The 27,010-nt window shown below is 32.5% G+C and overlaps 1 protein-coding gene across 1 annotated transcript in view; it reads right to left on the bottom strand.

Annotated features, from left to right (window-relative positions):
- LOC105060815 (multiple organellar RNA editing factor 2, chloroplastic) overlaps positions 1 to 20,209 on the bottom strand; it is a 48,421-nt gene extending 28,212 nt beyond the window's left edge. The window contains 4 exon segments of the mRNA XM_010944646.4: positions 17,956 to 18,021; positions 18,663 to 18,760; positions 19,485 to 19,903; positions 19,906 to 20,209. Of these exon segments, the coding sequence (XP_010942948.2) occupies positions 17,956 to 18,021; positions 18,663 to 18,760; positions 19,485 to 19,903; positions 19,906 to 20,118 (796 nt within the window). The 5' untranslated portion in view covers positions 20,119 to 20,209.
- Between the last annotated feature and the right edge of the window lie 6,801 nt (positions 20,210 to 27,010).

Genomic DNA, 27,010 nt, shown 5'->3' with positions numbered 1-27,010 from the left:
CATGCGGACAGTATCGTATATCTTATAGTTTGTCTGTCTATTTCCTGTTTCTACGTATACGCACGTAGCTTATCCATTTACTGCTTCTACGCGTACGCACGTAGCTTTTATTGTTGTGTCACACTACTGTGACAATATACTGCTGGACACTGTGATACTTCCACCTCATGGTTATCGAGGTTCCTAATTTGCATTAGAAGAGTCCGTTAGGACTTGCGAATTATCACACATCTGTGGCTCCGACCCACTCACACACAACACTGCTGCTTCCACGCATACGCGCGTTGGCCCGGGTCAATCTGGTATCAGACTGCAATCCTTCTCGGCCTGCCTCTCCGCGCTCGGCCTCCTCCCAAAACGAAGACTTCCCCTTTATTTATAGACGAGGGAAAGAACTATGTGGACTTCAATCAATTTCGAATCCGAAAGCTTGTAGAAGTCGGAACTTAATTGATTTTAAGTCCGATTTTCTGTAGCATCTTGTCGTCTCCATACAATGTCAGGAATCTTCCTGTAGATAAACAGTGGTGCTGTCAGGAATCTTCCTGTAGTTTGCTTGTCATCTTTAGATCCTAGTGTAGATCAATTTTTGAAGATTATTCGTCTCTGAGAATTAAACCGGTTTCGAGAATAGTAGTAGTGGTCGTAGAAATAGCTAATAGAAGAGCCACTGGATTGTTCCTACAAAGAAAATTTTTTCTACCAAGAGATTGGGAGAAGAGTTAGTAGAAATTTTTTTTTTTTACAAAGCTCGTCCTTTTAGAATGAATTGGAGTACTAGAAAAAATTGTCTTGTTGGTATCAGAGCCATTGAAAAGCTGACATAAGATTCAGATCTTTATTCGAAAAAGAATAGAGCCAATTTGGTAACTTCAGATTTGATAACTTACTTTGCTATATTAGAATTTTCTTTAAACTTATTATCCTTAGGATTTTTCTTAAAATTGTTATATCTAGGTCAATCTGGTATCAGCACGAAAAGGCGTTTAATGGCTCTGACCCACTCACACACACACAACACTGCTTCTTCCACGCGTATGTGCGTTGGCCCAAGTCAATCTGGTATCAGAGCCATTTTCGTACCAGAAAGAGGATCTGTCGACTTTTAGCCATATAGAGCGAACCGGACAGGTAGCGCGATAAATCTCGTGTTAGCCGTGAGGAAAGATGTTTAGGGTGGTAAGTCGCAATTGACTGTTGGTGTCATTCCTGTGGCCGGTATCCTTAGATCTTTTACCGTTCTTCCTAAATCTGAAATGGGTGAAAAATCTAACTGATTCTGATCCAATGGTTATCCACATCAAAAATATCTCTTTTCACTCAAAAATGTCTCTAAAAGGTAAAATGAATAGAAAAACTGTAACCATTGAGGAATTAGAAGATAGATTAGATGATTATAGTATAGAACTTAAAATAAAAACTTCATTTGATTCTTTAGATAATGTAAAAATAGATGTAAAACGAATAGCTAGATTAGTAGTTAAAGATATATTTGACACATATTTAGATGATAAATACTTAAGAGTAGTTGATTTTCAGATAGATAGAGAACTACTAAGTGCAGACTTTAATTTTACAAAAAATCAAAAAAAGAATATGATTTTATAGAATATATAATAAAAGACAACAAAGTTTTATAAGAGAAGTATGGTCTGTCCAAATGGGGACAGAAAAAAGAAATATTCCCTTCTTTGACTGGTTTATAAAATATTATCCTAAAGATCTTGAAAATATAAATCCTAAATATCAAGAGTTTAGAATTAAACCGGGTAATATCTCCATTTAGAAAAGATAAGGTACATATTCAGCCAATGAGATGCCAAAAGCCTGCAAAAAATTTTATTGAAAACTCAAAAGTTGCCCCAAAACTGAGTAAGCCAACAACTAGTCCAAAGAAAGCAATAACAAAGGACCATAAAGAAACTTGTACTGATAAAATCTCTGAGCATTTAGACCAGGATAAGAGAGAATATGAACTTGATCTAAATCAGTATGACAAGTCATTAGTTAAGATTGGTGACTTTTCCATAAAGATCGATACTGAAAATAATTCATTCGAAGAATCTAATGAAATCTTGATCAAAAAGAACCCTTCTAATGAAATCATTGAGACTGTTTATGATCCTGATATTGAAGTTAATCTAAACCCTATATATTTATCTACTGAGTTAAGTCCAGGCATCTATCAATGGAAAGTACCAATTAAGAATTACAATGAAAATATTAAGGAAGAACAGTTAGACCTAACTAAGGAACCTCCAACACCTGACCTTTCAAAAGCACAAAAGTTTTTGAAAGAATCAAATGAAATTATATTGAATCAAGCTGATAAAACTCTTTCTGACGAAACACCTGAAGAAAATACTTCTACATGTGATCTGTTCGATTTAAAGATCAAGCCAAACTCTTTACCTGATTTAAAATCTTTGAATCAGTCTACCTTAAACCAGTCACTCTCATCTAGTAAATCTATTTTTCATAAAATTTTATATTTCTCTAAGGATGTAGAAACTAGTAGTCTCTTAGGAGTTAGTACTTCTGTAGGAATCAACAATCTCTTACTCTCAGAAAACCCTAAGGATAAGAGAATAGTTAGTACATTGAATATCCTAGAAAACACCAAAGATAAACCAATAGTCCCTAGGATAATAAATCATTATCCTAGATCAGAATTAGTGGATTCATAGTTGACAGAGACATCTGATAATTTATCTACTATTTGTTTTCCAAGAACTCTTGATTGAAACTCTGATGGACTTATAAATTATTATATCATTAATAATTATTGTCGACTGACAAAAATACACTTGAAAGCACGTAAGATCCAAATTTATTCACAAATTTCAGTTGTCGAGACAATAATAAATTACTTAAAGCAATTGAAAGATTGGTGGAAAACCTTTTCTACTAACTTAAATGTTGTTCAAAAGAAGTCTAAAGGTAACAATCCTTTAGATTATTCCTTGAACATTATAGATAATCTATATGTAAGTATTAATAATAAATTAAGTAATCTTAGGAGTAATAGTTTAATTAAGTATAGAGATATTTATTTTGCTATATTATGCTTGAAAAAATTCTATTTAGAACTATCTCCTTTATGTTTAAAAGTTAATATAGGTACTATCAGTAATGCAGATAGAGTAATTATTTTTAGTAAACTTGAATCGACCAGAGATCAATTTATAAAGCTACGCAAAAGAAAAGGAATAAATGATCTCTATAAATTAAAAGATTTTGGCCATAAATTTGGATCTCAAATAGATAAATTATATAAAAATAAAATAAAATCCAAAAGAAAGTTTGATAAAAGGATTAGAAAGATTCCTAAGAAACTGAATAAAAAATAGATTTGTGATGTTTCATTTAAACTAAAAGATGGATATCACTTTAAACATGAAGCTTTGATAGATTCTGGAGCTGAGGTAAATTGTATTAGACAAGACTTAATTCCTTCAAGATACTTTGAAAAATTTAATCAAAATCTCCAAATTACCGAAGGAAAAAATCTAAGAGTGAACCATAAGATCTCTGAAGTCCATGTATGCATAGGAAAACTTTGTATTAAAATGTCATTCTTATTAGTTAAAACTCTAAAACAAGGAGTCATATTGGAAAACCCCTTCTTAGCTCATCTTAAACCTTTTACTGTTATTAAGAAAAAAATAATTATACAAAATAACAGTAAAAGAATATTGCTTAAATCCTACCCTAGTTCTGAAAACCCTCCAAAATATGTACAAAAATTATCCTATACGAAAATACAAAACCAAAACCTAAATATCAGAAAGAGATAAAGAAAAAGTTAAAATTAGCAAAGAATCACGAACATCTATACAAAATATTACAACGGATAAAAGATAGCATCCCAATTCCAAGAAATATATTGAAAAGAATTAGTGGAGCCAAAAGTTACTTTAAATTTGATTTAACACCAGATGTCGATCAGACACATTCTTTTTCCTTTTGCTCATTTTATAATTATATATGTCTATGATAAGCAACAATGGAAGCACCTACAAATATTCTTTAGGACTATAATAAGAAATGGACTCTTATTACCAAAAAGGGAAATAGAACCCTTTCAAATTAAAATCCAACTAGATTATTATATCATACTCCCATTAGATCCAGTCCTAGAATTAGCTGATAAACTTTTAAACAAGAAACAATTAAAACTCTTCTGGAAATATTTTAGTTTTGCTGCTGATTTCTACATAGCACTTACCAAAACTCATCGTCCTTACTTGATTATTATGTTTAAAATTGAAAAATCTTTCTGGAATGATAATAAAATCTTAAAACTAAAGTACTATAACAGGATAACAAAAAGAGACTGGCAAGGAAAAGATCTGGATTATAAATCCTCAATTCAACTAAAACACTCGTACCCATATTTTTTTGACAAAAATATAAAATTTAACAAAAACTAGGTAAAGAGCAAAATTATCCATCCTGTCTTATTCCACAATTTTTTTTAGAAAAATATCTAATATTTAATGAAATATGGCGAACTCATATATTCAATAAAAAAAAGACTTTGAAAAGGCTATGAATTCTCTAATTAATCACTTATATCTGCAAGAGAATACTCTCCTGATTGCAACTGAGTATTATGAGCTAATTCTCACAAATTTTTATAGGGAAGCATATTTTGGAATCCAATCTCCAAAAAATCAATTCTCTAAAGAGAAGGATCAGATAAGTCCATCCTGAAACTTTAGAACATCTTTTTTCTTTGGAAGAAAATCTTTTTCCTTTGGAAGCACATGTTCTAAACTCCAATATCCTAGACCTAATAAAATCCCTTCCAAAAAAAAACTTTCATATTCCTAAGACAGGAGAAAAGAATCGAGTTTATCATGAAGAAATCCTGACTCAAACTAAGAGCCTACATGTTCATCACAACTATCAACAGAATGGTGAGATTGCTTTCTCTAAACTTCCCATACTAAAAGTCTTCTCTCTTTTTAGAGTGGGATCCAAAGCAAAACCCTAATTCTACAAAAATCTTGAGGATAAAAAATTATGAAGATAAAGAATTCAGTTATTGAGACTATCAGAAAGCCTGGATCAATCTTTTTTATATTCAAAACCTAGAATACAGGCATTCATGGTTCATAAAATTCAAATATCGAGAAATCATGCCCATTTGATTCTACTATTATTGGTAGCTCAAACTTGGAATTATCCCAGACATACTTTCTGAAGATATGAGATCTGAAGTCCTCAAAAGATATCACAGCATCAATGACATCAATCTGATGAGATTCTGCACTGAGGCAAATCATCTTTGGATATTAAAATGGGAGTTCAATATAAAAACTGATCAGTTCCCAATATTTTTTAGCAGAAAGATATATATCAAAAGATGGATTTTATTTGATGAAGATCTAATAATCTAAGGATTTACATTAGAAAGAGCTTCAAGTGGAACTCCAAACTTCTATCCAATTCGACTATTAATGGACTCATCCCGACTACATACAGAAACGGCTGAAGAAGCCTTTGAAAGAGCTCCATCTCCCTGTAAAAAGATCTATGAAAAAATTTTGAAAAAAATTATGAACTACAAAGATCAGAAGCCTCTATTTCCAGAGCATCATCCAAAAATCAAAACATGAAAGAAGAAATGGAAGAAGTATATATGATTGACGACGATTTCACCACCTATCATCCGGAAACAAGAACTAGAACGTTCTTTTGAAAAGAAAAATGAATGATGTTTTCTTACTAACCCTTCTACCAAAATTTTGATAGAAAAGTTTTTCTTGTAGGTACAATCCAATGGCTCTTCTACTAGCCAAATGACTACCATCATCTTCTGAAAACAACATGAATCACTACTTCTATTCTCGAAGCCGATTTAATTCTCAGAGATGGCTCAACTTCAAAAGCCGATCTACCACGGGATCTAAAGAAGACAAGCGAGCTATAGAAAGATTGCTGATATTATCACTGTTCATTTACAGAAAGATTCCTAACACTGTACAGAGATGACAAGATGCTACAAGAAATCAGACTCAATCAATTAAGTTCCGACTTCGGTTTCGACTTCTAGAAGCTTTTGGATTCCAAAACAAATGAAGTCCGTCAGATTTCAAACTGATTGAAATCCGCATAGTTCCTTCCCTCACCTATAAAGAGAAGAGAGGCCTTCGTTCTGGAGGAGGCCAAGCACAGAGAGCAGGCCGAGAAGGATTGCAATCCTAGTGACAGAGTTCTTCTTCTTCATCTCCATCTTTCCTTCTCTTATCTTCCCTTGTCCTCTTCCATTTAAACCTCTGCTAATCCCCTTCTTCCCTCTTCATCCCTTCGTCCTCTTTCACAAAATCTCCTTTAGTTTTTCTTAATCCTCTTCATCTGCTTCCCTCATCTCGGACATGTCCATGTGAAGCTGAGTTATCTGTAGAGGGATCTTCCTTATCTTTCTATTGTTTATTCCATCTTCCACCGCACCACGTCTCATCCCATTAAAATATTACATCCACTTCTCATCTTCGGAAGACTTGTCCACCACTTTCATTTGTTTATTCCATCTTCTCTATTTGTTTCATTTGTTTAATCCACCACAACGTCTCCTTTATTAAAATATTCACCTTCACTCATCATCATCCCACTTCCTCCATTAAAAATCCATTTCCACTTCCATCACCTCCATTTTCAAATTATAAGATTCTCTTCCTCTCATCTCCTCCATTTTCCATTAAAATATTCATACTTTTTTCCTTCCACAGTACTCCGTCGAATACTCTGTCATTTAGCCATTAATCCATGTGAGTTTGTAAATAAGTGTACTTATTGATGTGTTTACTCATGTATTAGCATATATTAGCGTTTGTGGTTTGTATTTAAGTTTGTTTAAGCTTGATTAGTATACATAAAGCTTGTACGATGTGTATTTCATTTTCGTCAGACCTCTTGTAAGTGCTTTTGTAAATAAAGTCCATTTTTTTTTTATTACTGTTCTTAATTACGTTTTAAGCTTGTTTATATTACTGTTCATAGTACTGTAATTGTACTGTAGCTAATTACTGTAGCATATGCATTGTGCAGTACTGTAGCAGAAATACTGTACAGTACTATTATGCACTGTAGCATGTTACTGTAGCACGACGGTAAACAATCAGAATGCTACCAAGGCTGTGAAGTAAACAACGGATCAATCAGGGTAAACAACCCAAATACCATCTGTAACATATTATAAGATTGTACTAAAAATATAGTGCAATCTATCAAGCGATCGTGAAGTAAACAACAGAGCGATTATATGTCAACAAATTAGTTAAAATATTATGTTTTACTTTTAAGCTTTTATTTTTTTACTTTATATTAAACAGTTTTTATTTTATTTTATTTTACTGTACTAATATTAAGTTTTGTTTAAATACTTTATTTAGTTCTGTTAGTTTTACTTTTACTTGTCCATTCCGCTTTGTTCTGCTTTGTCCATTCCACTTTGTTCCTATTTTACTTACTGCTCTTACTTAGTTTAGTTTTGTTTGCTGCAGCTAGTTAGCAGTTAATTTGGTTGTTCTGTTAATCCTATTTACTGCAGTTAGTTTATCCTCATAGTTATAGTTGAAAGTTTATAGTAGTTTAATAATTTGCAGTTTACTTTTATGGATAGTCTTTTCCACTTTAGTTTGCTCTTACTTAGTTTTATTTATTACAGCAGCTAGTTTGTTTGTCTTTTTAATTTTATTTACTGCAACAGTTAGCCTGTTTGTTTTGTTAGTTTTATTTACTGTAATTAGTTTATCCTTTTAAGTCTGTTAATCAGCCATAGTTATAACTCAGTAGTAGTTGCAATTTATCAGTAGTTTAGTAGTTTACGCTGTAGTTTATTTATTGTATTTATGTTCTTTGCTCTTGTATTAGCGTATTTACTTATAATCTGGATAGTTTTAGTCATTAGAAGTTTAGTTTATCTTAATCAATTAAAATTTATAGTTTATTAACTTATATTTTCTAGTTATTAATTGATATTTTTGCTTGTGTTCTCTTTATTAGCTTTCCGTTAATTTATGTTTCAGTATATTAGCTTAGTTTGTGCTTTAGTTCGCCTTAACCTTCGTTCGCCTTAACCTTCTATTAGCCTGTACCTTAGTTTAGGTTTATATTTTATCCATCTCTTATTTGAATGATTGTAGGTCTGTCCAGTAGATCTGTCTGTCCTTTAGCTCCCTTTCGTACGTCTAATTGTTAGACTTTTACCTTTGTGTCTGACTACTATCCGTTTAAGTAGTATTATCTGTAGGCTGGACTTCCTTTACTCTTCAATTATAATCATTTTGCTTTTACTTCTAGGTTCCGAACTGTTAGTTATACGATGCATGCGGGTAGTATCGTATATCTTATAATTCGTCTATCCATTTGCTGCTTCTACGTGTACGCACGTATTCGTCTATCCCTTTGCTGCTTCTACATGTACGCACGTAGCTTTTACTACTGTAACAATATACTGCTGGGCACTGATACTTTCGTCTCGTGATTATCGGAGTTCCTGATCTGCGTCAGAAAAGTCCGTTAGAACTTGCGAATTATCATACACCTGTAGCTCCGATCTACTCACACACACAATACTACTGCTTCCACGCGTACGCGCATTGGCCCGAGTCAATCTAAAAAACTACTAACAGAAAGAAATAAAATATTATCCTAAAAGTCTTGAAAATATAAATCTTAAATATCAAAAGTTTGGAATTAAAGTTCTTTCTCAAATCTGGATAATATCTTCATCTAGAAAAGATAACGTACAGCCAATGAGATGCCAAAAGCCTGCAAAAAATTTTACTGAAAACTCAAAAGTTGCCCCAAAACTGAGTAAGCCAACGACTACTCCAAAGAAAACAATAACAAAAGATCATAAAGAAACTTGTACTGATAAAATTTCTGAGCATTTAGACCAGGATAAGGAACAACAGAACTGTATAACTCATTCCCTTGACTGTAAAGAGATACAAATTGATAGCTTTATAGAGGATAAGAGAGAATCGGAACTTGATCTGAATTATTATGATAATTCATTAATTAAGATTGATGACTTCTCCATAAAGATCGATACTGAAAATGATTCATCTGAAGAATCTGATAAAATCTTGATCAAAGAGAACCCTTCCGATGAAATCATTGAGACTGTTTATGATCCTGATACTGAAGTTAATCTCAATCCTATATATTCATCTGCTGAGTCAAGTCTAGGTATCTGTCAATTAAAAGTACCAATTAAAAATGAAATTATTAAGGAGATCACTAAAGAAGAACAGTCGAAAAGAAAAAAGGTCTTTGAAATTAACTATGATAATTTACCAATCAAAATTCCTCGACTAAGTTTTAGAGTGACATTTGAAAGTCAATATGAGCAACAAAAGGTCATAAACAGAAAAGAATCAAGTAATTTTTGTTATCAATATAAACCTAGCAAGAATTATGACAAAAGAGCTAGAAAAATACTTAAAAAGAAAAATGAAAAGGATCTTATCAAACTATGATTGGATTGTTTACTCTGATTGATCCATTGTTTACTTCACAATCTCTAACAATCTTAAGGTTGTTTACCCTTAAGAGACTGATCCGTTATTTACTTGACAGCCTCGATAGCATTCCAGTTGTTTACCATCGTGCTACAGTAACATAATACAGTGCGCAACAGTACTGCATAGTATTTCTGTTACAGTACTGCACAGTATATATGCTACAGTAATTAGCTATAGTACTATGAACAGTAATATAAACAAGCTTAAAGTGTAAAGAAAGCTTAAAACGTAATTAAAAACAGTAATATGAAAGAAAAATAAGCTTTATTTACAAAAGCACACTTAAATGAGGTCCGATGAAAATAAAATACATACCATACCAGCTTTATGTATACTAATCAAGCTTAAACAAACTTAAACACAAATCACAAACGCTAATATATGCTAATACATGAGTAAACACATTAATAAGCACACTTATTTACAAACTCACATGGATTAACGGCTAAATGATAGAGTATTCGATGGAGTATTGTGGAAGGGAGAAGAGTATGAATATTTTAATGAGAAATGATGGAGAAGATGAGAGGAAGAGAATATTATAATGTAAAAATAGAGGAGATGGAAGTGAAAATGAATTTTTTAATGGAGGAAGTGGGATGATGATGAGTGAAGGTGAATATTTTAATGGAGAAGGAGATGCTGTGGTGGATTAAGCAAATGAAACAAATGGAGAAGATGAAATAAACAAATGGAAGTGGTGGAGAAATCTTCTGAAGATGAGAAGTGGATGTAATATTTTAGTGGGATGAGACGTTGTGTGGTGGAAGATGAAATAAACAATAGGAAGATAAGGAAGATCCTTTTGCAGGTAACTCGACTTCACATGGACATGTCCAAGATGAGGGAAGCAGATGAAGATGATTAAGAAAAACTAAAGAAGATTTTGTGGAAGAAGAAGGGATGAAGAGGGAAGAAGAAGATTAGTAGAGATTTAGATAGAAGAAGACAAGGAACGATAGAAGAGAAAAAGAAAAGATGGAGATGAGGAAGAAGAACTCTGTCACTAGGACTACAATCCTTCTCGGCCTGCCTCTCCGCACTCGGCCTCCTCCCAAAACGAAGACTTCCCCTTTATTCATAGGCGAGAGAAAAAACTATGTGGACTTCAATCAATTTAGAATTCGAAAGCTTGTAGAAATCGAAACTGAAGTCGGAACTTAATTGATTTTAAGTCCGATTTTCTGTAGCATCTTATCGTCTCCATAGTGTCAGGAATCTTCCTGTAGACAAACAGTGGTGCTGTCAGGAATCTTCCTGTAGTTTACTTGTCATCTTTAGATCCTGATGTAGATCGATTTTTGAAGATTATTCGTCTCTGAGAATTAAACCGGCTTCGAGAATAGTAGTAATGGTTGTAGAAGTGGCTAATAGAAGAGCCACTGGATTGTTCCTACAAAGAAAAATTTTTCTACCAAAAGATTGGTAGAAGGGTTAGTAGAAAATTTTTTTGATACAAAGCTCGTCCTTTCATAATGAATTGGAGTACTAGAAAAAATTATCTTGCTCAACTTCCTGGACCATAATATAGGTGAATGTCTATTTGTCTGCAGTCGTACATGAATTCTTCTTCAATCTTTAAGCATGATATGGCTCTTTCTTTAAATAATTTTTAGCTTCGAATTTTCTCAGGATAATTTTCTAAGTTGAGAAGAGTACTTCATTCTGAATATGAATTTTCTCTGTATAGAAGATCTTGAGGATCCTTTTGAATTGGTATTCTTGTTGAAAGATTGGTAGTTACCCAAATTCGTCCATCAATCCAGCATTTTTGTTGTTATAGTTTTTGAGCTGCCCAATAGACTTCTAAATATGATATTACTTCATAAATTTTGAGATTAAAATCTTCGACAGATGGATCAAAGTCTTTAGTAGATTTTTCTTCTCCTTTTGTTATTCTTGGCCAAAATCGTACTTGATTATCCACATCCTCAAGAGTAGTGATGTTATAGATTTGAAAAGGATACTCAATGCTTCCTATCCTCTTATCTTCTATACCACTATATATTTTTGCTTCAAGATATTCTCGATTTTTTCCCACATCTCTTAGTATGGTGGCAACAATAAAAGAAAATATATCATATGACATGGCACAATCTATTGAGATCAACTTCACCAGTCCTTTATATAAAGCTCTCACTTCTTCTGGTCTAGTTAGTATATTGATTAAGGATAGAAAGAGCTTAGGATAAGTCCAATTGTCTAAAAACAACTGTACACCTTCAAGGAGCTTCTTTGATTCATCATGCTAAGTTGCTTTTTGATAGATATCTTCTTGGAGTTCTGAATTTAGAACTTCTTGTGCCTTTTTCCAGTAATCAAGTCTTTTGAACTTAATCATTGTTGGCGTCTCTGGTATTTCACAGAGATTATAGAGAGAAATGAATTCAAAAGTAGGTTGTGTTACTTATCTTCCAACTTTACAAATATGTTCTTTGATAGCTTTTAAAGAACGTTCCTTTTCTGCCAAGTGGTTGATTAGACTGATTATTTGGTGGAGAAACTTCTTTTCAGGTCGGAATAAATGAGCATCCCATGCTTTATAAATTATAGAGTATATTTCTTGGGGAAGATCAGAATGGAAGGATTCCACAGCTTTTAGATCTTTACTCAGTTCTTCATATAAAGGGATTTTTCCCTTTTTTTCCCTTTTCGAATCCTTGGAAAAATAAAATGTGAGTATCTTAGAAGAATTAAGGATTAACTCTAGAGCTCTTTTAAGAGAAGTTCCTTATCTTGATGGTATCCTTATTTCTGTAATTTAGAAAATAGTTTAAAAGATTCTTTCGATTCTGAGCAAAATTATAATAAAATTCTACTTCTAGGATTTAAAGATTATAATGTCAGCTTTAGAAGTAATTTGTTTATCAATTCAAGTTTTTTTTAAGAAGTTATCTAAAATAATCATTTTTCGAATAGAGATCTGAATCTTATGGCTTAAAGACTTTATCTTGTTCTAAGAAAGTTTTAGGATTTTAAGGTTACAGATAAAATCCCTCAATCTAATTTTGTTGATCTTCTAAAATTTTCAGAGAAGCGATTAAATCAGTCATTATTGGATTTTTTTCTAAATCTATCTATATTATTAGCAATGTAACAGTCTAGTGATAGTTATTAGTCTCGAAGGATTTTTGCTTTTCTTTTTAGGGATCTTTTGAGCTCTTCTATCAAACTTCCTCTTAGATCTTTTACGTTCCTTTATATATGATTTATCTAGTTGAAATCCAAATTGATAACAGAAATCTTCTAAATTATAGAGATCATTTATCTTTTTTTTACTAGGTATATTTCTAATTTGATCTCTTATCCTTAAGTTGTTATTTAATTCAGATTTATCAAGCAAAAATATTTTATTTATTTTACTAATGTTATCTATATATTTTAATCTAATTTTATCTTTCATTAAGAATAAAAAAGCTATTCTTAAATTATCTTCTAGACCTAGAGATAACAATTTTAAAAAAAATCCTAAGGATAATAAGTTTAAAGAAAATTCTAATATAGCAAAGTAAGTATCTCTATACCATCTAAACTTAGTTAAACTATTATTCCTAAGACTACTCTTAATTGATTATAAAGTTTATCTATGGGATAATCTAAAGGATAGTAATCTTTAGAGTTCTTTTGAATAAAATTCATAATTTCTAAGTTAGTGGAAGGAGTTTTCCACCAACCTTTCAATTGCCTTATCAAGTGAATTACCATTGTCTTAGCAATTGAAATTTATGAATAATCATAGATTTTACAAACTTTCAATTGTATCATTATCAGCTGATGACAATTGTTAATAGTATGATAATCTGTAAGTCCATCTCGATTCCAACCAAGAGTTCTTCTCTTGGAATAGATAGTGGATAAGTTGTCAGAGATTTCTGTCAATTGTGAATCTACTAAGGTTGATTTAAGATAATTTATTATCTTAGGGACCTGAATTACTAATTTATTGTTAAAAATTGGTTTATCTTTGGTAAACAATTTACTAACTATATTCTTCCTGTCTACTATTCTCTCATCCTCAAAATTTTCTGAGACTAAGAGCTTGCTAATTCCTAAAGGACTACTAATTCTTAAAAAATTATTAATTTCTTTATTCTTAGAGAAACATGAAGTTTCATGAATTTTTTCAGACAAAGAGATTAAACTAGACCTACTAGATGAGAGCGACTGGTTTAGGATGGACTGGTTCAAAGGTATAAATTTGGATAAAGAGTCAGGCCTGATTTTTGGATCAAACAAATCACATGTAGAAGCATTATCTTCAAAAGTTTCATAAGAAGGAACTGTATCAAATTGATTCAGTATAATTTTATTTAATTCTTCTAAGAATTTTTTTTTCTGATTGTATTTCAGAGTGGTCAGCTATAGGAGGTTCCTTAGTTAGATCCGGATGATCTTCCTCCATAATTTCATTGTAGTCTTCAATTGATACCTTTAACTGACTAATGTCTAGACTTGACTCAAAGGATTCTAATAAAGATATAAAGTTCATGTTAACTTCAATATCAATATTGGGATTAAGAATAATTTCAACGATTTTATCAGAAGGATTTTCTTCAATTATCAAATTCTTCAAATGAATTATTTTCAGTTTCAATTTCTAAGAGATTGGATCTAGTATCGATTTTTATGGAAAAGTCACCAATCTTAACTAATAAATTATCATAATAATTCAAATCAAGTTCAGATTCTTTTTTATCCTCTAAAAGGCTATCAGTCTGAATTCTTTAGAGGTTGAGAGGATAACAATTTTGTTGTTCCTCAACCTGATCTAAATGTTCAGAAATTTTATCAGAACAAATTTCTGCTTTAAAGATTTGATCAAGATCATTGGTAGAATCCTTAATTAAACTTATATTCTTCTTATTTTGAATCCGAGTTATGTCAGAAATAAGTTCATCCTTAAAGCTTCTACAATCTTTCCATGATTCAGCCATCCTTTTAATCACAGTTTTTTGTATTTTAGGACTAGCTTCCTCAAGGTCCTGGATATAGTATTTGTCGAACCAGTCAAAGAAGAAAATATATCTCTTCAGTCCTCATCTGACTAAACCATATTTCTCTTATAAAATCTCTTTCTCTTTTATTGTAAGAGTAACAAAGAATCACTCTTTTCTATCTTATTTTTATCAGAATTGAAATTTTCTCTTAATAGTTCTTTGTCTATAGAGAATTCATCTATTTCTATAAAATTAGAGCCAATATAAAGGCTGTATGGAGTATTTAAAACTAATCTAGCTAATTTTTTTATTTTTATTTTTATTTTTCTATCTAAATATGAAATATCTATAATAGGTTCTATACTATAATCTTTTGTATTATTTTTTAATTCTCTCAAAGTAACTGAAGGTTTATTTGAAGATCTAGTTTAAAAGCAAGTATTTTTCTGAAGCCTAATATCTTTCAAGTTAGAAGGTGAGCATTTTCTTGGCTTGAAAAGTTTCTTTATCCGAAGATCTTTAAATATAGATTTTGTTCTTTCAAGATCCTGAAAATAATATTCAAAGAACTGTTTTTCATTTTCTTCATCAGATTCTTCAATTACTTCTGAGGAGAATATTTCTTTATTAATTTCTTCAAGATAGAATTCATCTTCTTTTATTTTTTCAGAGTAGATGGATTCTATATCATCTTGTAACTCATCTTGATCCCAGTCCTCAACATCAAAAGCTTTAATATCTTCATTCATTTTAATATATTGAGAGAATCAACTAATTATTACTTTACCTATTATCTAAATGTATACTAAATGACTCTAACTTATCTGATCTATATTATCTAAAGAATTAAACTAAGTTTTATCTTAAATTCTATCTATACTATTAATTAATTCTTATAAATATCTAGACTATTAATTAACTCCTCAATAATTACTAGAATTTTAGTCATTTTGCTTATTAGAAATATTTTATAGCAAAATTATTTTCAGCATAAGTGAGACACAAAACAGAATCAGTTAAAATTTTTCACCCATTTCAGATTTCAAAGGTTCGACAAGAGATTTAAGGATACTAGCCATAAAAACGACACCAACAGTCAATTGCGACTTACCACCTTAAATGCCTTTCCTCACGGCTAATATGGAAATTACCGTGCTACCTGTCCGGTCCGCTCTATACAGCTAAAAATTGACAGATCTCCTTCCGGTACGAAAATGACTTTGATACTCAGATTGATCGGACCAACGCGCGTACACATGAAAGCAGCAGTGTTATGTGTGTGTGAGTGGGTCAGAACCACAGATGTATGATAATTCACTTAAGAAGTTGGCAAATCATTTGCCGATTCATTTTTTTTTGTCAATTTAAGTGAAGTCGGCAAAACAATTGCCTACTTCAGTTGGAACATGGCAAAATAATTTACAAGATATCCCCCATTTCAAAATGAAACAGCAGAACCTCCTACTAACGAGATGAGGGCTTTTGAACCTCCCTCTCCCTCCCTCTCCCTCTCTTTTCCTCTCTCTCCTTCTAACTCTCCCTCCATATCAAACCCATGGACTGAACCACATTGGTAATTGACCAATCTAGTTCGGTACAACCAGAACTAGTTTGGCACGGTTCAACCTTTTATTGTCTAAAGCATTAAACTTATGGAATTTCAATCTATGCATGTTTTAACATGGATCGATTATGATCAATAAGATGCATTCTGAATATAAACACTTTATCATGCATTTTAGCATCCTGGCACAATTAAAACAGTCCATATTTGTGTCTATTTGATGCATAGGCTAGGGATCACAAAAATACATGATCAATAGTTTGTATGCATTTTTACATTGACATGTTCCATAAACATTTGGAATTTTTGATGCAAAAACAATATTAAATTATTATACACACTGATTGTGCCGGAAAACATAGTTTGTACTGATTATTACTCATTGTGCGATGTTTAAACAACTAGCAAAGGCTGTTGCAATAAGTAATAAAATAACCTAAATAACCATTTAGTTGATTGACATGAAAAATCACTCACATAGATATTATCGATGGTGATCTAAATGTCTCATCTCAGCCGAAACTGCAACTTCACTCAACTCAAGAAGTGCAGGACTAAGAGAGAGAGTTGATATTAGTCCATTAGCATTCAAAGCAAGAAACTGCCAAGCAAGGCTCTTCTGCTTTGCCAAGATGGACTGGATATTTGAGACAACAATTCCATAAACAACATATGTTTTACCTTTCATGCAACATAGGTCATATGCGATGTAAATTTGTGGAGAGTGGATATGCTTTAGATGGGTGGTAGTTAGGAAGACAAGACGGAACCTCCTAGAGCACCCCTCCCCCCGTTTCTCCTAAGATAGGATATTGTTATCCCGCCACGAATTCTCATGTGGGTGAAGAGGTTTAAGGGCAAATTTTCAAAAGAAAAAAAAAAGATGCTCAAAAATAAATGCCTGAACCAACCGAGTGCAGGGGCCAATAAAAAGCAGCCAAACTGATAGAATGTCCTCAAAGAAATGCAAAGTCATATGGGTTTCTCTCAAAATTTCCCTTGTCAAAACAACCAAATTAACTCTTCTGGCACCTCTATTGTAGTATAGTATATATCAACAATGGCATACCATTATATTCATATTATAAGCTTATAAAAGCATTATATAATAATAACAAATGAAATAAATGTTGATCAGTGTGACAAAAAAGCTCACATAGACAAAGAAGATGCATGTGAATAATAAGTGATGGGGATATGAATGCCCAACTCAGCTAAAACTGCAAGTTCACTCAACACAGGAAGTGCAGGACCAAGGGAAAGAAGGTTAATATTAGTCCATTGGCACTGAAAGTAAGGCATTGCCTCACAAGGCTCTTCTGCTTTGCCAAGATGGAGATATCTGAAAACAGTTAATGTTTAATAGCAATCTGCTTTTTTTTTTTGCAACATAATTCATGTGACTCTCTCCAAAGAAGAATAGAGAGACAGAGGAAGTCGATGATATACAGCAAAATACATGTGAATAATATATAGTGCACTAACAAAGAAGATGCTGAAACTGCAACTTCCCTCAACACCAGTGCAAGACCATGGAAGAGAAGGTTAATATTAGTCCATGAACATTCAAAGCAAGACTTCCCCTAGCAAGGCTCTTTTGCTTTGCCAATATGGACTGAATATTTGAAAACAGTTAGTGCTTACCAGCAATCAGCTTTTTCAGCAAGATAATTCATGCAACTTTCTCCAAAGAAAGAATAGGGACATTGAGGAAAGCAATGACATGTAGCAAAATACTGATTGATAAATCAGCTATAGACTACAAGACAAGAAAAAATCAACCAAGACAGAGGGGAACACAGAGATGAACTTTATGCTACCAAATCAAAATGTAACACAATGCTCATGAATTCAGCGCAATTGATGATTCATGAAATAATTAAGAATTAGTTATGGAGAAGCTAAAAAAGATTACCTCCATAGTCCTTATTTTCAGGATCAACATAAGAATCTGGAAGCACAAAGAGAACACCAGGAAGACCTGTAGTCAAATCAAAACATTCAGCAGGACATGACTTACGTTTTGTGATGCCAATGCAGTACAAGAACTCTGAAAAATTTATACCTTCATGACAATTCTAATTAACAGAGAAAAAAAAATCATACTAAATATTGGATAATATTCAAGCCACAACAACAAGTACAATGTCACAACTAAATGAAATCTTCCGAACTAATGATAATCTATAGCAATCATTTCTATAAATGATAACAAAAATGATTTCATACTGCAAATTTGGAGAGGTAACTGTAAAACGATAGCATTGCCTACTTCTATCTTTGAATTAAGCATTGCTATCATATAAATGCTGGTATAGCAAGTTCTGTGCAAATATGCTCAATCTACCATCTACTACTGAATTCTTTAAAAATCATCCGGTCAAAGCTTATCTATAACATCTTGCTGAAGGAAATGTGACACAATAGTGCAACTCCATCCATTAAAGGAATATGTTTGGAAGGCAACACAAATGGAGGATCCATCCAAAGAGAAATTCCATAAGGGCTTCCAGTAGATAGCATTGTCACATGATTTACCCAGATGTGGCTTGTACATTTTCTAGAACAAGAACTGCTGATCCCTGGTTGCTAAATCTATTTTGATGAAACAATAACACTGACCTTCCAGCTTGTTCGATGTCTCCTCGTCAATCTTGCACCCAAATCCAAAGTACCGCTCACAAGACACATTATAGATTCTCTTCTTAGCTTCCTCCTCACTAGTATGGCACCCAAAAAAAAAGGGGGGGTGGGGGGGGGCGTTAGAAATACAGATAAATCAATAATTTATTATCCACTAATCAACCATAAGAATAAGTGAAATTAAGAAGAAATGCAAATCAGTGAACAAAATACAGAAAACTGGATCTAATAAAATAAACAATCCCATCTAATATCAAGATATGTTAGATTGGATATGCACAGAAAATGCTAAAAGAATTAAGACTTGTTCAAGAAAACACAGAGCTTTTTTCATCACTCACCTTTTGTTTTCATAAATGCATTCCAACCCCTAAATTTAAGCTACAGGCCCTTATGTCTCAGAAAGCCAAGACTACTAAACATTCAGTAAAGCTCAGAATGTAACAGTTTTAAGGCGATGAAGCAAAAGGAATTACATTTTAAAGAAGAAAACCATATGAAAACACCACCACAGTTCCCATATCAAAATAAGTGAACGAAACTATCGCTTTTTCCACGAATTCCTATGGAAGGCCCCCATGTCAGAGAAATCCAAAAGACTCATAACGCTTCAATAAAGCTCCAACTGTGACACTTTAAGACAATGGAGGAAAAAAGAATTAAACCTTAAGAGGAAACCATTATAAAAACACCACCACAATTCCCATATCAAATAAATGAAAGAAACTATCCCTTTTACCACAATTTCCCACGGAAATCAACACGATTAAAAGATACAAAATGCTTTGTAGCGATCAATACCTGCCGACGACCTTGGCCAGTGTTTGGATGTAGCAGTCGATCATCTGTTGCTTGGTGGCTCCCTCCCCGCCGGGCTTGTCCATGACGATGAGCCAGTGTTCGTAGTCGCACCCAGGGAACAGCGGTGCCATCTCCGTCGGTGGCCTGTCGCTGAACCCTCCGCCCGGACCGGAGTTCAACGGCGAGTACGCAGAGTCGCCGGCCCGGCGGGCCATGCACCGGACCGAGTTTAGCCGTGCCGCCCCAAACCGGACTGCCGCATGGGAGAGGCCGGGCGGCGTTGGGCGGAGGCGGAGGAGGCCAGCGAACGGGGAAGAGGAGCGGAAGCGCTTGCAGAGGAAGAGCGTAAGGGGGAAGCCGGAGGCGGTGAGTGGGGAGGAGACGAGAGTGCGGACCGCGGGGGCGGCGGCCATCGGAGCGGCGGAAACCAAATCTCAGGTGAGGGTTTTGGTGGGGGTTGGGGGAGATCTTTATCTCGGAGGATATATATCTTCCCTTCAGGGGGTGATATCGTGTGAGGACTCGCATAACCTGTATGTGGTGTATCACATGATGTGACGCTGTCATTATCCGTTCTGCGCGGCTCTTGAAGTGGTGGTTTGGGATGGCGAATGATTGTTACTTTGGAGGACATAAACGAATGTGATGCAGGTTGGCGGGTAGGGGGTGCACTCGGGTTTCGTTGAGACAGCCCGACAACTGAACCTGAGATTGGCTGAATAAACTTGTTCTAGGGTATTAAAACCCAGTTTCTATTTGGATCTGATCAATGTTAATAGCATGAGAAACAGCTTAATCACTTAAAAAATCCGATACTTTTTTTTTTCAATTTTAACATATTATTTAATTTTTTTCAATTAGATATGTATATTTGATAAGTTATTGTAATATTGGCTTATCAACATTCGGCATCTAATTTAATGAAATTTTGTCATTAAATTGCAGGTGTAAAAATCATGAATGGTTTTTCCATTCTCGAAATATCCGTCTCTAACATTTAAATCAGGAATGACTAATAGAGTGATAAAAAATTAATAATATATACCATCAAATAGTTTAATAATTATATACATAATATATTAACTTTTAGAGATACATTAAGATGATTGTTCTCGTACTAATAACACTCGTATATTATTATTATTGTTGGTGATGGTGTTATAAGAAAATAATTATCTATAATAATATATTATAATACTACATAAAATATATATGATATTAGAATGATCATAGTATTTTACCAATATGCTATGGTAATAATATATTATATTCTACCAGAATTATAATCTTTAATATACTATAATACATAATATACGTTGTTATTGTGGATCGGTTTAATTTAGATTGATGAGCTGGTAGATGTGTCGAAGAGCTAGATGAGATCCAAATAGCTGATTGAAGATTTTGAAGTGGTTAATGATCGCCGGATCTTTCACTCCAATGCCAAGACAAATCCTAAAACACAATAAATAGAAAAAGTTCACTTACTGGATATTTTCTGATGGGGGGATCCACTAATACCTAAGTCAAATTGCCTCAGAATAATAATGGAGCTTTTAAGTAGAAGGCAGAAAGAGAGAGAAAGCTCGGGTGAGGGAGGGGGACAAAGAGGATTTTGAGATTGCAGAAGTGTTCCATCATAGAATGATCTCACCCAACTTGATATTGCTACAGACTTAGGTTGGATTCCACTGATATTCGAACTGTAAGCTAGAGACCTGAGAATTACCTGAAGGATCCTAGGAGTGGTTTATATAGATGAGGGTCAGAGCTCATCATAATTAGATTCTTGGGATGTGCAAAGCATGCTATGCTAGATAACTACCCACACGTCCGAAGGATATTGCAAGATGCATATATCACGATTATGGAGGCCATTCTGCAGTTGTAGCTAGTTGTAATTGAGTGGTAGGGGATTTAAGCATCTTTATGGACTTTTCAACAAGACCATGTGATAGGTACCAGTTGGTTGAGGTGGGGACTTCATGGTTGGCTTATGGTGGGCTCTACTTAGTCAGTTATACCATATTAGCTATGGTCGGTTTCGAGATGTCTCAATTATAATATAAATTGAACAACATGATGTCTAAATTTTTAAATTATATTTTCATGGAACACATAATATCTTATATAATATATATACTTCATATAACACATTATAATTATTAATTCATACTAAATGTATTCATTATAAGATGTTATAATATATTATTTTTATCAATTTATGATGCAATAATGTATCATTTTATATAAATAGATAAAATACATTAGTACACATATATAATTAATATAATAAGAGAAAAATTATCTAAGCCCTCTTAAATATGATCTTACCATTTGTTTTTTTGGGAATAATGTCATTGGAATTGATAATATTATACAGGAAAATGGTCACTAGCCATCCTTATCTTTCCCTAATTAATTTTCTTATTGCTAGATAAGTATGAATGTTTGTTTTGTTGGATTTTTTATCTACTGCAAAAATTTTCCCTTCCTTCTCATGAAGCATCTTTAGGCCAGTCTTCTATTACTTCCTTCCTCATTGATTAAACTCATCTCATCAAGTGAAAAAAATTTTGGTAGGTTAGTAAGATTGCTAGTCTTTACCATTGGATCATTTTGCAGACAAATATACAACCGAAATATAGACACAAATCAACCAGTTCACAATTTAAAAGTTATATGAATAAAAATCCATTGATCCTGCTAACAAAGGGAAACATAGCTCAGACTAGAGTTGGACCAAGTTGAGTCACCTGTTTGATAGAACCTTGCTTAATATATTTTTTCGGGCTTCAAACCAAACTTATAACTAAAGAGAAAGCCTTTGTGCACTATATGCAGTGTCTTAAGAAGCACACCATCCAATCATATTGGAGCATGTAGTACTGTTAATGATGGAACAAATATTTAATACCGCTAAGCTTTTTTATCAAATTTTTACTGACAAAAATGTCATTTCCTCTGTAGGATAAAGAAGTAATAATATTATTACTTCTTCTGTCTTGTATGACTTTCTGTGAATATATATGACATCTTGAACAATATATATAACTTCTTATCTCTTAATAATATCTTGAATAATATATATGACTTTCTGATATCATGTATGATTTACTATGAATATATATAACATCCTAAATAATATATGACTTTCTATAAATATATATGATATTATGAATAATATATATAGCTTTCTAATATCTTATATGACATCCTACGAGTATATATGATATCTTAAATAATAAATATGATTTTTTGTAAATGTATATGACATCTTTAACAATATATATAACTTTCTAATATCTTATATAACTTTTTATCAATATATATGACATCTTGAATAATATATATAATTTTTTATGAATATATATGATATCTTAAATAATATATATGACTTTTTGATATCTTATATGATTTTTTATTGGTTATTAAGGCATTAGAAAGTCATATATATATCATTCAGGATGGCATATATATTCACGAAAAGTCATATAAGGTGTTAGAAAGCTATATATATTATTCACAATGTCATATATATTTATAGTAATATTATATATATTTATAAAAAAATATATATATTATTCAGGATATCATATATATTCACAAAAAGTCATATAATACTACAAAAAAAAATATTATCACTAATAATGAAAATATTATCAATAATATTATTAGCGACACAAGGCTATCGCTAAAAAATGATCAAAAAAAATCTCGATGCTAAAGCTGCATATTAGTGATTGCACTACTGCCGTCGTTAATAACAAATATTAGTGACAGCAATTACTAATGATAATCCATCACTTATAATATTATCTATAATTTAAATTAAAAAAATTAACAAAATATTAGCAACAATTTTTACATCTCTAATATGCTGTTGCAATAGCCATCGCTAATAATTATTTTTAAAAAAAAATTAGTAATTATATTTATTAAAACCTATTATAATTTAATTAATAAGTCATTATATTTATTAAAATATATTATAATTAAATTAACAAACAACATATATTTATAAAAATTATAACAACTAATAATTAACTATCACCATCATAAATAAAAAATTAATATTATATATTATATCAAAATTAAATTATATAAATAATACTATTCAAATATTAAATATAGTATATCAAAAATAAAAAAAAATCAATGGAGATCCTCTTCCTCCTCCTGCTCATGTATGTCCTCTATAGTAACAGACGGATGAGAGCCGAATATCCCAGCATTTTGTAATGAAAGAAAATAAAATATTATTAATAACTTTAGAACTAAATTAATTGAAACTGTAAAACTATTGTAATTAATGTGCCTCAAGCCTTAACCTTTATGGAGGGATATATTTTAATATACTACTTCGATTCTCGAATGGATTATGTTCCTACATATTTCATTCGATAATATGAAGCTATAGACACTCCCAGCCAATACTCTAATAGATGGTTAAGTTGAATTTTGATCTCTGGATACTTCCTTTCTTCCACTTGAAGCCTAAACTGACATGAAGGAATATATTTCGATATACTCCTCTAATTCTCAAACGAATTATTCCTACAGATTTTATTTGACGATACGAAGCATAGACACCCTCGATTCATCCATCGAATGGTTAGATTGAATTTTGACCCTCTGAATATCCCTCCTTTCCGCCTCAAGTCTAAACTGGTATGGAGGGGTATATTTAAATATACTTCTTCGATTCTCGAATGAATTATTTCTACACATTCTATTCACCGATATAGATATATCTAGTCTTCTATCCCATCCATCGGATAGATAGATTGATTTTTGACCCCTAGATCTCCTTTCTCTGACTCAAATCCAACTATGTAAAGCTTCTAAATATAAAAATTTAAAATAAATAAAGAAATTTATAGATACTACTTGATTTATCTACTATGATGGTTGTAGCAATGAGCTCAGCTGATCGTGTAGATATGGGTCTTGAAGAATCTCAACAACTGTATCACGGATGGCGTCTCGAAAGCTCTGAGGTCGCTGGCAAAAAAAGCCTCTGTACGACCATCTTGATATATGCATCACCCCACATTTGAAACATCGAGGTCTAATAAGACGACATCGAAGACCAGCGAGCTATTGGAGGGTCGAAGCTATGTTCAAACCCCATGACTGAGCTCCTACTTACCCCTCTGGTGGTCTTGAGCCATCCTTCGAGGTCAAGGAGGGGCTGAGAGGATGGATTCTCACCATGCCGTGCTACGACGTATTCCACATAATCTATCTACATAGTTTAAAAATTTATTAGTACTATTATACATATCAGTAAATATAAAAATTTAATAAATAATCTTTTAAGTTATCACGATCCATCTGGACCTAGAATCTAAATAAGCACTAGTCCTCCTAGACTGGTATGTGGCCTCTCACAACTACAGCTGCCGTAGTACATAATCCAACTGTCGTATCTATAATAAATAACAAAATTAAGTTAATAAAAAATAAATATATGATCAACTAAATATGAGATTAATATATGTTTAAAATTTTATCAATCTATCTGCGATAACATATATGCCAATGAAGCCATCGGTGTGCTCGATCGGATCTTGCTTGACGGTCCGATTCTATCGGACCCTCTACCGTCTACCAGAGTACTCTTCACTATTCCACTGGTCACAGAGGATCTCCTATATATCCGTCTGCATCCAGTGATCCATGAACTGCTTCCAATCTGATGGTGACTCAGAACTAGAGAACTCAATGGCGGCCTATCTGAGTTGGTACAGTCTATCCCAGAGCCTACGTGTGGCAACCTCTTCGAAGGTCTAATGACCGGCCTCCTCATTCTCAAGAGTCTCGAATTGGTAGTCTAACTGCAAGAAAAGATGGCATGTATTAATAAATAGAATACAAACATACCAATGTATTGAGAATTTAAAAATTAAATATCTTTAACCATGAACATCTGTCACGCCCCCGATCTGAGATTGTGAGTCGAAGATCATGGTAACCGCCGCATACTCATAGGAAGCTTTTCTTATAAGCATGCAAGGCATCTCATCATGACATCATATACATAAAATTAAATAAATTTCAATCTTAATGATCAAATCTTAGTTCAAATAATAAATCAAAACTCAGTGTCAAAAACGAAGATAATTGTCTGACAAAGTCAATACTTAAAATGAAAATCTTGCATCAATTCTAAAAAAAAAATTCTAAATCAAATAAGCCAACTCCGTCTCTAATCGCTCTCCCAACCGAATTTTGTATCACGCTAATTTTCTAGATCTGTAAAGAAAATATAAACTCATCATGAGCTAAATAGTCCGGTAAGCAGTGTATACCTTTAACTGAATAAATCAGACAATAATACTGTACATATCGATTTACTGATAATAACATAAATAATATATAAATTTATGAATTCATAATTTAATTCATCACTCTATCAATCATATATAAAATTATCAATTCATCTTAATTTCAAATTATGCTTATCATTTTAAATTCATCAAATTTCTTAAGTTTCTCTTATCAACCATGAACTATGACAATATTTTCTTTATGGCAGGATCATAATACCGCGTATCTTCTTGCGGTAGGTTGCGAATTATCTAACAGCAAAGTCCTTCAGAACCACTGGTCTCGCTGGTGGTTTGTCGCTGATCTCTCTGGTGACATGTCGCTGGTCTCGTTGGCGACATAAATTCTTAGGATAAATTATTTGCCAACGTATATGCCCCATTGACAGGGTCCTTTACATAGCCAGATTGTCAATTCAAATCATCTTTCAATTCATATATTATTTTGAAAATAATATAAATAAGTGATATTCGAGTCAATCAATCATATCGTTCTTTTATGATCAAACATCATCATAATAATTTTCAATAAATATCTTCAATCATAATTAATTTCAACAATTATTTTCAATCACAATTAATTTTAACAAATATTTTCAATCATAAGCATATCATGAATTAATATAATTTAAATTATAATTTATCAGATAAATTCAATAAAAGTAATACACTACTTACCTCAAAAGAAAATCCAAATTAGGAATCCTAGAAATCTTGAAAATCCTTCTTCAAACCTGGTATGTTAAATATCATATTTTTGATCAAAATTTTATCAAATAAAAATAATAAAAATTTTTAAAATCTAATATCCTTACATGGATCGACTAGATGACAGTGTTCGAGATTTATTATTATTATTATTATTATTATTATTATTATTATTTTTAATTCATAAATCCTAAAAAATCCAAGAGAGAGAGCAGAGAGAGAAAGTCTCTCTCTCTTTCTCTTTCTCTCTCTCTCTCTCTCTTTTTCTTTTTCCTTCCTTTTTCTTTTCTTTTCTTTTTTTCTTTTCTTTTTCTTTTTTTTTCTTTTTCTCTTTTTCTTCTTTCTTCTCGAGCTCTTTCCTGGTCGAAACAGGGGACCGGCAAGTCCCCTCCCTTTGACCAACCGTTCGAGCTGCGGCCGTCACGACGAAGGCCGACAGCACGGGGCAACCCTCATGAGTTCGGAGAGGCCAAAACCGACGGTCGG

This window comes from Elaeis guineensis, chromosome 4 (genome assembly GCF_000442705.2).
Source record: "Elaeis guineensis isolate ETL-2024a chromosome 4, EG11, whole genome shotgun sequence".
Taxonomy (NCBI): Eukaryota; Viridiplantae; Streptophyta; class Magnoliopsida; order Arecales; family Arecaceae; genus Elaeis; species Elaeis guineensis.
This window is presented reverse-complemented; position numbering and strand designations above follow the sequence as displayed.